Source organism: Adiantum capillus-veneris, chromosome 17 (assembly GCF_014529385.1).
Source record: "Adiantum capillus-veneris isolate H3 chromosome 17, ASM1452938v2, whole genome shotgun sequence".
NCBI lineage: Eukaryota > Viridiplantae > Streptophyta > Polypodiopsida > Polypodiales > Pteridaceae > Adiantum > Adiantum capillus-veneris.
This window is the reverse complement of record NC_140947.1, coordinates 148,040,017-148,054,743: the sequence shown is the minus strand read 5'-3', so window position 1 is coordinate 148,054,743 and position 14,727 is coordinate 148,040,017. Positions and strand designations below refer to the sequence as shown.

The 14,727-nt window shown below is 42.6% G+C and overlaps 1 protein-coding gene across 1 annotated transcript; it reads left to right on the top strand.

Moving 5' to 3' along the window:
* Nucleotides 1–756: 756 nt before the first annotated feature.
* LOC147438298 (pentatricopeptide repeat-containing protein At2g03380, mitochondrial-like) lies at nucleotides 757–2,886 on the top strand. Its single transcript, XM_086486733.1, has one exon. The coding sequence runs from the start codon at nucleotides 757–759 to the stop codon at nucleotides 2,884–2,886; it is 2,130 nt and encodes a 709-aa protein (XP_086342859.1).
* The last annotated feature ends 11,841 nt before the right edge of the window (nucleotides 2,887–14,727 follow it).

The window sequence follows — 14,727 nt, the reverse complement described above, 5'->3', positions numbered from 1 at the left end:
AAGGGTGCAGGTGGAGTGTGCTAGCAACCAAGGTGGCTGGCTACATACGCTCGCCTATGATGGTGCTACAAATGGAGGAACTTGCCGCAGGTCGCTCGCTTGGTGGCGAATCCAAAAAGTACCCGGAATACTTGCACACTTTCACGCAGAAACTGCAGCGACTACACTTTTAATGCCACGTCTGATTTTGGAGTCGTAGTGGCTTTCAAAACCTACCAATTGTGCACCCTTTGAAAGGTAACGAATTGTCATTGGGCTTGTCCTTAGAGATCGCAGTTGCAAGCATTTATAGCCACATGGATCATAGCTCTCGTCTTTTTAATATAATACTAGTACGGCCGGCCGCCTTCGGCGGCCTCTCCTTCTCTCTTTCTCTCTCCCTCTTTATCGTGCGCAGAGGAGCTTCTTCTTCTTCTTCTCGTTTTGGACTTTAGCCTTTATCTCGCAGTTGTTGACGCGTGTAAAGGGCACTCGCCCTGCTATTATAAAATACATATACATATAGATAATATAATATTATATATATATATAGAGAGAGAGAGAGAGAGAGAGAGAGAGAGAGAGAGAGTTTGGGAAGTAATCGCAGACAGCTATTCTTCGTTCTCAGTACTCACACTGGGACGTAATCAAAGGCAGCGATTCTTCTCTCTCTGTCTCTCTCTCTCTCTCCTCTCCCCCCATTTTTTTCCATGGTACGACGAGGAGGGAATGAGTTGTATTCATCAACAGGGCTAATTAGGCTCGTAGCACAAGGTCATGGTGGAGGCAGTATTGATTTGCAGCTGCCATACTGCGTGTTCGGAAAAAGAAGAAGGTCAAAGAGGAAAAAGCATGGATGCAGACGTATTCTTGAGAACCAAAAATGGGTTAAAGAGGCCAGCTGAACAGCAACCATGTTTCCAAGCTCATCCAGATGGGGCTTTTTCTCTTGTGGCACTTCTAAAGTTTTGCTCCGAGCATGCAGACCTGCACAATGGCATTTTGCTGCACGCTGATGTTGTCAAACAAGGACTGTTTGAAATTAATTCTTTTGTTGCCGTCTCTCTCGTCAACATGTATGCAAAATGTGGTGCTGTCAGCGATGCGCAAAGAGTGCTCAATAAACTTCCGATTTCGAGTGTGGTTGCTTGGAATGCACTCTTGACAGGCTATGCCCAGAATGGGCATGGAGAGAGGGCACTAGAGTGCTTTGATCAAATGCAGTCTGCAGGCCTTTCTCCAGACTCAGTGACCTTTGCTTGCATTTTGAATGTTTGTGCAAGCCTAGGGGCTCTGGATCGGGGCCAACAAGTACATGCTCAGATTGTTAGAGAACGCATCTTGGACAGGAATATTTTAGTTGCCAATGCATTGATACATATGTATGCAAAGTGTGGCCTGCTATACAATGCTCGAGAAGTATTTGACAAGCTTCCGGTTCGGAGTGTGGTCTCATGGACTTCACTTATTGCAGGATATGCCAACAATGGATACAGTAAGGAAGCTCTTGTTTTCTGTGAACAAATGCAACATGAGGGCTTCTCTCCAAATGCAGTAACTATTGTTTGCATCTTGAAAGCCTGTGGCAGCATAGGTGCTCTTGACAAGGGGTACCAGTTTCATTGTAAGAGTGTGCGGGAAGGGTTGTTGGACAAGAATATCTTGGTTGCCAATGCGCTTATCGATATGTACATTAAATGTGATGTGATTGTAAAAGCAGAAGAAATATTTTATGCGCTTCCTTTGAAGGATGTAGTGTCGTGGACAGCATTGATTGCTGGACTTGCCCAACATGGACATGGCAAGGAGGCATTGAGCTACTACAATCAAATGGTAAGTGAGGGTTATACTCCGAATGCAGTAACGTATGCATGCACTCTAAAAGCCTGTGGAAGCATAGGAGCTATAGATAAGGGTCAAGAATTGCACAGGAGGATCTTTGAACATACTTTGCATGACAAAGACAAGCATCTTATTGGCATTGCACTGGTAGACATGTATGCCAAATGTGGTGCACTTGCAATGGCGCAATCAGTCTTTGATGAGCTTCCTGATAAGGATGTAGTCCTTTGGAATGCCCTTTTGTCTGGCTATGCCCAATATGGCTATGGCGAGCAAGTGTTGGATTTGTGGGAACAAATGCACCTTGGCAGGCTTGTTCCAGACACAGTCACATATGCTTGCGCTTTGAAAGCTTGTAGCACCATAGGTGCTGCTTGCAAGGGTCAGGGATTACATGCCGACAGCACAAGATTTGGATTGCTGGACAAAGACAGTATTCTTGGAAACGCATTGCTAGATATGTATGCAAACTGTGGTATGCCAGCAGAAGCACAAGAAGTTTTTGAGAAGCTCTTAAATCTAGATGCTGCTTCATGGAATGCCCTTCTAGCTGGGTATGCTCATCTTGGAAAGGATGATATAATCTTTGATATATTTGACAGTATGGGAGGAGTTGACATTAAGCCAAACTTGTCTACGTTCTCTATTCTTCTAAGCACATGCAGCCACAGGGGTTTACTGAATGAGGGCCAGATGTACTTTGAAAGCATGGTTGAAACCTATGATACTATTCCTACTTTACAGCACCACAGCTGTATGATTGATCTTTTCAGCCGCTCAGGTTGCTTAGCTGAGGCTGTGGCAATAATCGAGCAGATGCCATTCTTTGCAGATCTTTGGTCATGTCTTACATTGTTGGGAGCCAGCCAACAATGGGGAAGTTTGAAGCTCGGAAATTGGGCTTTTGAACAAGCCGCACATTTCAATGGCAACGGTGATGCAGCCTATGTATGCATGAGTAACCTTATGGCAGTAGGTGCTAGGCAAGAGGATTGTGACAACGTTAGAGCTTTGGCAATTGGGATGCAAGTGTGGACAAGGGTGCTGCAGCTTGCGCGTGCATAGATAAGAGACACAAATTTCAAATGGAGTTATTGTTAGCGGAGGTACAGAAGACATGGGGGACATTAAACTACAGCATTTGCAGAGCTCGCATCATTGCTTGCTTGATTCGTTGCCTTCAACAACTGGAATTGGGCTGATCACCTATGGAGGGACCATTTCATTGTACAACTTATTGTCAAACTGGTGTGGCAGTTCCTGATGTTTTCTCAGGCAACAGCGTACCGAACCTGGAGCTGCAGAAAATGTTACTCTATAGGATGGGTGTATCTAACACCTCTGCATGTTTGTGTGTCAGTTGCTATACCATTGGATCATCCTCGTGTGATCTAGTTGAAGAGGAAAGGCACCGTTGCATGGGTACAGTGTTAGAATCACCCTTCTGTAATTAAGGGTCCGTCCTTGGAGATGCTTCGAAGCATGGTGAAGAAATCCGGTGGCTGTGGTAGGACAGTGTTTTATGCAAGAGGTCCAATACCTTAGGCGACCTAGGGTCCTTACCTCATTATTAGAGCCACCCAAGTTAAATGTATTTGGAGAAAAAGTCCATCAAACAGATGGAGCATCTTGGTCAAAAGGGCCAGAGACAATATGCTGCGGTAGACATCCTTTGTGCAGGGACATGTCTTGTGAGAGTGCAAGTAATACAACCCTTAGTGGCTATTTTGGGAGGTGTATTATTCTATTCTTCCTTGTGACTTGGGAGAATCCTTTGGTGTGAACCTACAAAAGGCAACTTTTGAAGCAAAGAACTCAATCACGCCAATTCGGACCAACCTGCAAAACTTTTTCCACTTAATCATTTATTTTTTGCCCAAGCCGACATTGTAAATCTTGAACCCGAAAGAGTGTGGTTATTTGCAAACAGTTTTGTACTTAATGAAGAGATACATCACATTTTTGAAGTAATTATCTCTTTCTAGCCAAATATCCAATTTTTAACCTTGGATATATAAGCAAATCTTTGTAATTATTAGAGGGTCTATTAATTTGGAGCTCATCTCCCACAATGAACAATGTTATTAAATACAATCACCCTTTGAATGTCCCACAATTCATAGTGATGATGGTCTATCCACATATATAAAGTCTCTGTTTTCATAGAGGCCACTATTGTTAAGACCTTTGTCCTTCCCTCTCAAACCCAACTTTCGCAATTTTTTCTCTCGTACTGCTCAATTTTCTCCTTTTTATTCCAACTTTTTTTAAAACAAATTTGTTTGGTCACCTCATCACATTTTTTTCCACTTGTAGCATGTTGGTCTTTAACCTCTTGTGGAATCTTCAATCTAAGATTGTTGTGCTAGATGCACAGCTGTTAGTGGTACTCACCTTCGAGTCTACTTCCTTGCTCAATGTCGTTGATTGGTTTCAATCCATCAACATGGACATGGCCAAGATTTTACTTCTAGCATACAATGAAAAGTAAGTGTAATCTTCTTGTTAATTGTTTAGATATTGTGTCTACTATGAATAGCAGTTGAATTTAATTTTTGGTGCAATTACTTCTCATTGGAGCCGTTTTGGATTTAACATTGAGCACAAGCTTTGCTACCTTGGAAATTGAGGGCATGGGCTCCACAAGACTATCTGGAGGCATTTGTCCATTGTTTAGTTTTTTTATTTTGATAGCACATGTCATCACCCTCTGCTTAATCATATAGGTCTATTCAAAAACTTGTGGCTACCCTGGAAGCATATACCCAAAAGTCTCAATTTGGCAGGGCATACTAATTTTGAGCTACACGGTGCCGAAACATGTTGATGGGCATTCTTGTGGATGGAGAGTTCTTGCAAATGCAAAGCTCTTGTTAGAGAGTATGTATGATAAGGAGCATAAGTGTAAGTGTAATCTTTTTTTTATTAATCCTTTGAAAATTGATCTTTTCTTCTTATTAATGATGAGAATAGGGGATTCATTTGTAGGCTAGAAATCTGGCAGATTATTTTGATGTTCATGTTGAGGTCTTCCAGATGACAATGATCCAAAATATGATTAAACTTGTGTAAACGCGTCCCGAAGGAGCCCCTGGCGCATTTTTCCCACCATAACCATGGCCTTCACTTTGGAGATATAAAGAGGCCTTCACTTTGGAGATATGAAGAGGTGCCTCTTTGATCAGTCTACCCTCCAACCTTTTTATTATACTCGATTTTATGGAGCACAAGGAAGCCACTGCATTATCTTTTTCTCAATCCTCAACCCATCAACCAACACCGTGGCCGTCTCTTCAGTATGACCTTATAACCTCATTCACTCATGCTGTCGAGGCTACTCCTCCATCCACTCACTCACCTTCTATCCCTACTAACTCTCCCTCTATACCTTCCCAAAGCAAGCCATCAAGCCCGGGAGAGATTCCTCCAGTATAGTAAATGAGAGTCAAAACTCAATGTATTAAATTGGACAATACAATGTCAATGATTATAGGCAATGTAAAGACAAGTTGAGTCATAATTGAAAAAAAAATTGTGCTCAGATTATGTTTGCAAGAATCTTGTCTTTGCATTGATGTATGTATAATAACTACATACTTTTTGTCTACATCTTTGCTTAAAAATTGATGGTCAAAGCATCATGGTGCTTTGTCTCAAGATCATGTCTTACATTAGGAGTTGCACGTCGGTCATCTCTTATCTCTGCCCATAGTATCTTCGTCTCCTTTCTCTTAGGGACCTACACAACATAGTTAATCCAACATATAGATTAGACCAAAATATTGTGACAATGACAAATAGGGAAGGAATAAATGCAACAACAATGTGTACTTGCAAAACATACAACATATACATAGCAAGGGGGACTCTGAGTGTCGACAAATAAGTGAGCCACAATGTTCCTATATCTAGGTGCATCTGGTGGGATCACACTAAACTTGGCTGGTGGCCAAAGTTCTAAATAAAATCTGTCACTTCCAAGTCCCCTGTGTGGTGTGAGAACTCTAAAGCCTGGACCTGATCTAGTCAAGGACTGTGTGCTTAGTGCACTCGTTAATATGCAGAGAAGGGGGAGGGGCTGGCGATGTTAAAGCTGAGGTGGAGGGGGGCTCCTCAAGGGAATCCTGTTGTAAAGGGTCGAATATGTCACCTCCAACTCCCCTGTGTGGTGTGAGAACTCTAAAGCCTGGACTTGAATCTAGTCAAGGGCTGTGTGCATAGTGCACTCATCAATAGGAAGAGAAGGGGGGGGGGGGCTGGCGATGGTGAAGTTGAGGTGGAGGGGGGATCCTTAAGGGAATCCTGTTGTAAAGGGTCGAATCGGTTCCCTATTGGAAGCCAATGTGCTAGAAGGCGGCCACCAGGGGGGATGGCATGGCGATCCCTTCCTTGTCAGCGGCGGCCATTCACTTGCTATCAATTGGTTCTCTATCTTCCCCCCTTTCTATCAACCTCTATCTTCTCCCCCTCTTTCTCTCTCTATCTCCTCTCTTTTCCACTCTCTCTCCATTCTTTCTTCCCATGTGTGTGTGTGTTTAGCATTGATTATCTAACTAAAAAATATGCATTTATAGAAATCAAGAAGTAACCTATAGATTTGATAAAGTCTACAATTTACATTTAGTCCTGAAAGTATGACACAATTTGTCTTACTTGTGAATACATACAAGTATCAAAGAGGTGTATACAAGGGTTATCTATCAATCATAAAAAACAACCGAACAATGGATGATCTCATGCTATTGCTGCAGTTGTTGTCGTAATCCCAAGGAAGGAACCTCTTACTTGCCACCATCCAAAAATGCAAGTCCATCAATACTGGTATTAATTGGGAAGATAGGTGTCAACGACCCCTCCCCCTTGTTATCGGTGTCAAAAATCAAAACAAAAACTAACAACCTAGCATTGATCATGTCTTTTGCTTCGACTTTGACTCATTTATTTACTATAATGTTTGTATTCCAAAAAAATCGGACAACATCTTCTTTGTAAATTGGATAAATTTTCAAAAGTCCAGTCCAATGCCATCTCATCCGAGACCCTCACATGAGGATTAAAGTTCTTTTAGAGATAACAAAAAATATTGACTCTTTATTTCAAAAAAATACACATGTTTGCTAGCAAAGGAAAGTATCAAAAAATAGCTTATGGTTTTGAACTCACCAATGTATACTTACCTTGATTGGAGTTGTAAATCCAACATATCCATTTCATTAAGCATTCATCTACAATATCTAATGTAAACTATCTATCAAAAAAGATTGTAAACTCCATGTATCTACATATCAGCAAGAGCCCAGATAAAGCACAATGTGAAGCAGTTAGCCATGCGTATCTACTTGATTTTTGAATACTAATCCAACACTTTTTCTCCTTAAAAAGCTTTGAAACTCCAGCCCCCAAAAAAATGTTATTTGCTACCCCCTTAAATTTTAGCTACCTGTATTATTCAAGGTCAGAACACCTGAGACCCTGTTGAGACCCTCACATGACGTTTTAAGGCTCTAGCAACCATTCGAAAGTGAAAAAACTTTGCCAACACTCCTATGCTTAATCAATTGTGTCAACACTTCTCAGTAAATTTAGCTACCTGTATTACTCAAGGTCAAAACACCCAATATCCTCATATGAATACTTGGTCGATTACAGATCAAAAACACAATTGAAAAATAGATTTAAGCTGAGGAGTTCATCTGAGTCAAAAAAGAAAAACTACCTATACTGAGTGGAACTCAATTTGTCTTCTCAATTCAGCTTAGTGTGTTATAGTTTAAATGCTAAACACTTATCCTATTCATCGTTTCCCAATACAACTTATTAGAAAGCAATGTTACTAAGTCCAATTTAATTCCTGCTTTTAAAATCTCAAAATTAACCAAGGTTTAAGTGAGTAGGTGCAAGGGAACCTACTTGTCCCGTTGTTGCCGATAGAACGGTCAATTGGATTGTAAGTGAAGTATTTCGAGAATCTGCTAACACCATTTAGCTTGATGAGGTCGAGATTATGCTATATGGCCGTGCAGCTTCATGTATCTGTTGTATCATCATGAGTGGTTCGAGGAACAACGATTAGCTACTGAGTTGCAGACGAATATGAGCATGAATGCATGTATGGGTTATGCCAGAGAGAGAGTAAGACTAAGATTGAGTATGGCAGGCATGCCTAGCATCTAAGTCTTGTATTCCACTCGAGAGTCTGTGTGTGTGTGTGTGTGTGTGTGTGTGTGTGTGTGTGTGTGTGTGATGCATGCATCATCTTGTATTCCACTCGAGAGTCTGTGTGTGTGTGTGTGTGTGTGTGTGTGTGTGTGTGTGTGTGTGTGTGTGTGTGGATGCATGCATCATCTTGTAAATCCACGACCAAGCGAGGGTAGATGAAGACGTCAATGATACAAGTCAAATTCTACGAGGGCAAAGTATACGAGGGAACATGCATACGACAGGTTGCAATTTGCGAGACCAATCCTATGAGGGAGATGAAACAACCCGGTATGTACTTACGATTGTGTGTGTGCGTGTGCGCGCGCACGTGTGTGTGTGTGTGTGTGTGTGTGTGTGTGTGTGTGTGTGTGTGTGTGTGTGTGTGTGTGTGTGTTAACGTACTATGCAGGGCATCTAAGGCGGGTAGATATGTGATGGCAAGAGACAAGAAGCAGGATCGCTACTCGTCAGAGATGTGTGTGTGTGTGTGTGTGTGTGTGTGTGTGTGTGTTTCAACCCACTACAGGGTGCAAGGGCGGGTGTAGATGATGCTCATCGTGCAAGCCAAAAGCAGAAGACAACTTTATATGTGAGGAGAACAGGCTTATGAGAGAGTGTTTTTCTAAAAAAAATTAAAGAGAGCAGATAACTTACACTTTGCATCTTGTGACCCTTCATAAATGTTTACAGCCAAGCAACTATCTAGTATAAGAACCCATTCCCATGGGTTTTTGGAATGATGCCTCTTTTGTGTCTGCTCAAGAGTGTGGCTATATCTGAATCATCGTGCACTTGCTCTGGGTATACTCGAGGAATTACCAGAAAGGTGGAGGAAACACCTAAACCAGGTGCCATCTTGAAGGAAATTATAAGCACAAGTTGTGCAATCAAGGGAGAATGATCGAGAAAGGCAAGAGCAATGAAAGGTTTTTCACGCACGCATTGATAAAAAAAGTGAGCAAGGGTGGGTATCACAGAGCCAAGGTTTCGTGAGCACGGAACAACTCAACCAATGCGAGCACAGAGATATATCTTTGGGTTGGTGTAATTATTCGCAAAAGCTCCATCATGAAGATTTCTGAGTGGGTGGGTTAAAATATGCCCGACCACATTAACTATACTCAAAACTATAAAACTATGTAAGCCAGCTGGCTACCAGCATGAATGAATATGTTTCCTTGAGTGGGATAAGGATCAAAGGATGTATATGTCATACCCTTGTTTGGCAAAAGTAGAGCAAATATATCTTAGAATTCTTTGGGAATGGAGGCACAAAAGGCTTAGCTTTAGTCGGCCAAGGGCTAGCAAAGGGGTTGTCTAGTCTAAATAAGTGTGTGTGTGTGTGTGTGTGTGTGCGTGCGTGCGTGTGTGCGTGTGCGTGTGCGTGTGCGTGTGCGTGTGCGTGCGCGTGCGCGTGCGTGTGCGTGTGCGTGTGCGTGCGTGTGTGTGTGTGTGTGTGTGTGTGCGTGCACGTGCGCGTGCGCGCACGTGTGTGTGTGTGGCCCTACAGCCTAAAGTCTTATCTTGGTGAAAGACGAGTATGAAGTTATGAGGAAGAGTGAGGCAAGTCAGTATATATGATGAATGGGGCACTATATTTTTTCCATGTAGATATGTGTGTGTGTGTGTGTGTGTGTGTGTGTGTGTGTGTGTGTGTGTGTGTGTTGTGGAGTACATGATAAAGATGCGCCAAACCCCCTCACATCGACTTCCTACAATTGCATGGGAAGCAAGAAAAAAGAGTTCAAAAGACGCATAAAAGCAAGATCTTGAGCACCGTATGGATGCAAGACATAAAGAAGTGGTTTGGGAGATGGGATGCATTACACTTGCTACATGATGCTTCAATTGACTCCCAAGTGAATGAAGCTTTTCTACATTAATGTATTATGAAGCTTTTCTACATCAATTGACTCCCAAGTGAATGAAGCTTTTCTACATCAATGTATTATGACTTGATGAGGTCGAGATTATGCTATATGGCCATTGAGTGCAGCTTCATGTATCTGTTGTATCATCATGAGTGGTTCGAGGAACAACGATTAGCTACCGAGTTGCATACGAATATGAGCACGAATGCATGTATGGGTTATGCCAGAGAGAGAGTAACACTAAGATTGAGTATGGCAGGCATACCTAGCATCTAAGTTTTGTATTCCACTCGAGAGTCTGTGTGTGTGTGTGTGTGTGTGTGTGTGTGTGTGTGTGTGTGGATGCATGCATCATCTTGTAAAGCCACGACCAAGCGAGGGTAGATGAAGACGTCAATGATACAAGTCAAAATCTACGAGGGCAAAGTATACGAGGGAACACGCATACGACAGGTTGCAATTTGCGAGACCAATCCTGTGAGGGAGATGAAACAACCTGGTATGTACTTACCATTGTGTATGTGCGTGTGTGCGCACGTGTGTGTGTGTGTGTGCGTGTGCGTGTGTGCGCGCGCGTGTGTGTGTGTGTGTGTGTGTGTTAACGTACTATGCAGGGCATCTAAGGCGGGTAGATATGCGATGGCAAGAGACAAGAAGCAGGATCGCTACTCGTCAGAGATGTGTGTGTGTGTGTGTGCGTTTCAACCCACTACAGGGTGCAAGGGCGGGTGTAGATGATGCTCATCGTGCAAGCCAAAAGCAGAAGACAACTTTATATGTGAGGAGAACAGGCTTATGAGAGAGTGTTTTTCTAAAAAAAATTAAAGAGAGCAGATAACTTACACTTTGCATCTTGTGACCCTTCATAAATGTTTACAGCCAAGCAACTATCTAGTATAAGAACCCATTCCCATGGGTTTTTGGAATGATGCCTCTTTTGTGTCTGCTCAAGAGTGTGGCTATATCTGAATCATCGTGCACTTGCTCTGGGTATACTCGAGGAATTACCAGAAAGGTGGAGGAAACACCTAAACCAGGCGCCATCTTGAAGGAAATTATAAGCACAAGTTGTGCAATCAAGGGAGAATGATCGAGAAAGGCAAGAGCAATGAAAGGTTTTTCACGCACGCATTGATAAAAAAAGTGAGCAAGGGTGGGTATCACAGAGCCAAGGTTTGGTGAGCACGGAACAACTCAACCAATGCGAGCACACAGATATATGTTTGGGTAGGTGTAATTATTCGCAAAAGCTCCATCATGAAGATTTCTGAGTGGGTGGGTTAAAATATGCCCGACCACATTAAATATACCCAAAACTATAAAACTATGTAAGCCAGTCGACTACCAACATGAATGAATATGTGTCCTTGAGTGGGATAAGGATCAAAGGATGTATATGCCATACCCTTATTTGAAAAAAGTAGAGCAAATATATCTTAGAATTCTTTGGGAAGGGAGGCACAAAAGGCTTAGCTTTAGTCGGCCAAGGGCTAGCAAAGGGGTTGTCTAGTCTAAATAAGTGTGTGTGTGCATGCGCGCATGTGGGTGTGTGTGTTCCTTCAGCCTAAAGTCTTATCTTGGTGAGAGATGGGTATGAAGTTACGAGGAAGAGTGAGGCAAGTCAGTATATATGATAGAATGGGGCACTAGCTTTTTTCCATGTAGATATGTGTGTGTGTGTGTGTGTGTGTGTGTGTGTGTGTGTGTGTGTGTGTTGTGGAGTACATGATAAAGATGCGTCAAACCCCCTCACATCGACTTCCTTCAATTGCATGGGAAGCAAGAAAAAGAGTTCAAAAGACGGATAAAAGCAAGATATTGAGCAGAGGATGGATGCAAGACATAAAGAAGTGGTTTGGGAGATGGGATGCATTACACTTGCTACATGATGCTTCAATTGACTCCCAAGTGAATGAAGCTTTTCTACATCAATGTATTATGACTTGGGAGAAATCCAAGCTCCCCTTATCGATGATACGCACTATCGTAGCCATTCCGCTTAGCTCCATTCCCTTCGATGCAAGACATGGCGTTGGGGCAATGCAAAAGAGTCAAATTGACTGTGCACATTATGCTCACTGCAAGTTCGAGAGTCTGATTACTACACACTACTAGAATGCTCAGCTTTTGGTCACATCCGAACTTGCTTTTCTCACATTTTCAGCCATGACTTAGACCTACACACTTTCCTCTCCCAACCACAGTGTGGGCATCGAGAGTCACTCATCAGCCACACACATACTACATCACATGTACCTTTGGTTCCATAGGTCATATTTGACCTCCAAGGACTATAATATAATCTCTCTCTCTCTCTCTCTCTCTCTCTCTCTCTCTCTCTCTCCCTCCCTCCTTCCCCACTCTCTTTCTCTCTTTGCCTCTCTCTTCCCCAATGTCACTGTCCTCCCCCCCCTCTCTCTCTCTCTCTCTCTCTCTCTCTCTCTCTCTCTCTCTCTCTCTTCCCCAATGTCACTCTCCTCCTTCTTTCTCTCTAGCTCTATCTTTCCCTCTCTCTCTCTCTCTCTCTCTCTCTCTCTCTCTCACACACACACACACACACACCACACTCTCTCTCTCTCTCTCTCTCTCTCTCTCTCTCTCTCTCTCTCTCTCTCTCTTCCCCTCTCTCCTTTTCATATATCTCTGCTTTCCTATCCATCTCTCTCTACACCTCTCTCTCTCTCTCTCTCTCTCTCTCTCTCTCTCTCTCTGCACCTCTCTCTCTAAGTTTGTCTATGTTTATCCATGTGTCTCTCCCTCCATCTCTCTCTCTCTCTCTCTCTCTCTCTCTCTCTCTCTCTTCTCTCTCTCTCCTCCTCATCCTCTCTCCCCCCCCTCTCCCCCCCCCCCCCCCCCCCCCCCCCCCCACCCCTCTCTCTCTCTCTCTCTCTCTCTCTCTCTCTCTCTCTCTCAGCCATTTTTCGACCTGGTAGACAACAGTTCACTCTTTTGATCATAACTCGCTCATTTGAACTCCGATTTAGGTGATCTATAGCTTCAATCGAAGAGCACAAAGCTCTCTACGCATTGATGTAAAGACATAATTTTTCTGAGTAATGGAAGGCTTTGCTGTAACAGCATCTCAGAATTGACAAAATTGTCAAATTTTTGCATTTTTGTTGCCGACTTGAAGGCAATGTTGGACAAAACTCGCAAGGGTGGAAAATACTCACTTGCCATGGAGAATGATGAAAAATCTCCAAGGAATTTGGATGCTAATCCAACCACATCATCTACAACAACAGAAGCAATGATCATGGCTTACTTGGTGTCATTACAAGAAACCGTCAACAAGCAAGGTGAAGAGTTGCGCGCACTTGCAATGGAGAATGGCACTTTAAGAGTTCTCGTTGTGGAGAATGAGCACCTCAAGAAGGTTCTTGAAATGCAAACACCACGCTTGATGCATCTTGAGAATGAAGTTCATGAATGTAAGCGCTCTCTTGTGGACATGAATGTATTGAAAGAGAGCTCGAGCAAAGTTGAGAGTGATCATGTATTGAAAGAGGAAATGATAGATACAATACAACATGATGTATGTGAGATGAGAAATGCATCCAAATCATGGGATGATATATGTAAGGATAATGTGGTTTCTACATCTCCTATCACACAAGCCATTGTCCAAGCAAAGAATATAGAGAATGTGGACACTCAAGAGTTGCAAGAACGGCAAAAACGCTCAAAGAACATCATCATTTGTGGAATCAAGGAGGAAAGCATGGAAACACCCCAATCTCTTGCGGTTGCTATTGAAGAGCTTTTTGCTATATACTTTGGCATGTCTGGAATCATGGCTTATGGTGTACATTGAGTTGGAAAACAAGGAGTCCCTCGCTCTGGAGAAAAGCCTATTGTATGTACCATGGCTGATGAGGTAAAGAGAAAGATCATCCTTGACAATAGCTGGATCTACCTCAAAGGAACGGGTTGTAATGTATATGAGCATCGCACTCTTATGCAACAAAATATACGTCGCAAAGCATATGAGGAAAGAAGCAAGAATTTTAAGGTGTCATCTCAAGAAGAAAAGTCACTTGAGGAGGATGCAAGTCCACCCAACAAATAGGGACACATGATCTATGAGACCAACTCACACTTGCAAATAAGCTTTTGGGATTGTAATGAGTATCCATGGAATGTGGGAATTGACATTGATGAGCTTACCAATGACTCCGATGTGATACTTCTTGTCGAAACATGGGAGCATGATGTGCAACGAATTGTTGGATTTGACAAATACAATGTGCATTCTTTGATGTGGGTTAAAAATGCAAAGCAACGTAGAGGCCAAGGAGGCGTAGCATGTATGACCAAAAAGGGTTTGAAAGATGTTTCCATTGTCATAGAAGATAAGTATAAACGCTACTTATGGCTGAAAATGAGTCCACCAAATGGTCAAGTCATGTTTGTGGTTGGTTGCTACATTCCTCACTATGACTCCAACTTTTATGCTCGCTTGGATATGGATAGAGATTAGCCCTTTGTTGAACTAGAGGAAGATATTGCTCATTACAAGGACTAGAGTGAAGTCATTGTCTTTGGAGACATGAATGCTCACACAAATACAGTACAACACGACACAGAACAAGTCGACATGCCGCATGTCTCAAGAAGAATGGATGACTCATACATGACTCATACATATATAATCGAAGTTCTAATGATACAAAAGAACTTGATCACTATGGAAAGTCACTTCTATATATGTGCAATAGTACCGGAATGCTCATTGCAAATAGTGTATCTCTATGGCAATGCACCAATGACTTTACATGTAGAAAGCACAATGGTGATAGCGTGATTGACTATATGTTGTTTTCGGAAGCCACTC

Bases quoted from the DNA above. Each gene is read 5' to 3' on its own strand.
- LOC147438298 (XM_086486733.1), top strand. From the start codon at position 757: ATGGTGGAGGCAGTATTGATTTGCAGCTGCCATACTGCGTGTTCGGAA.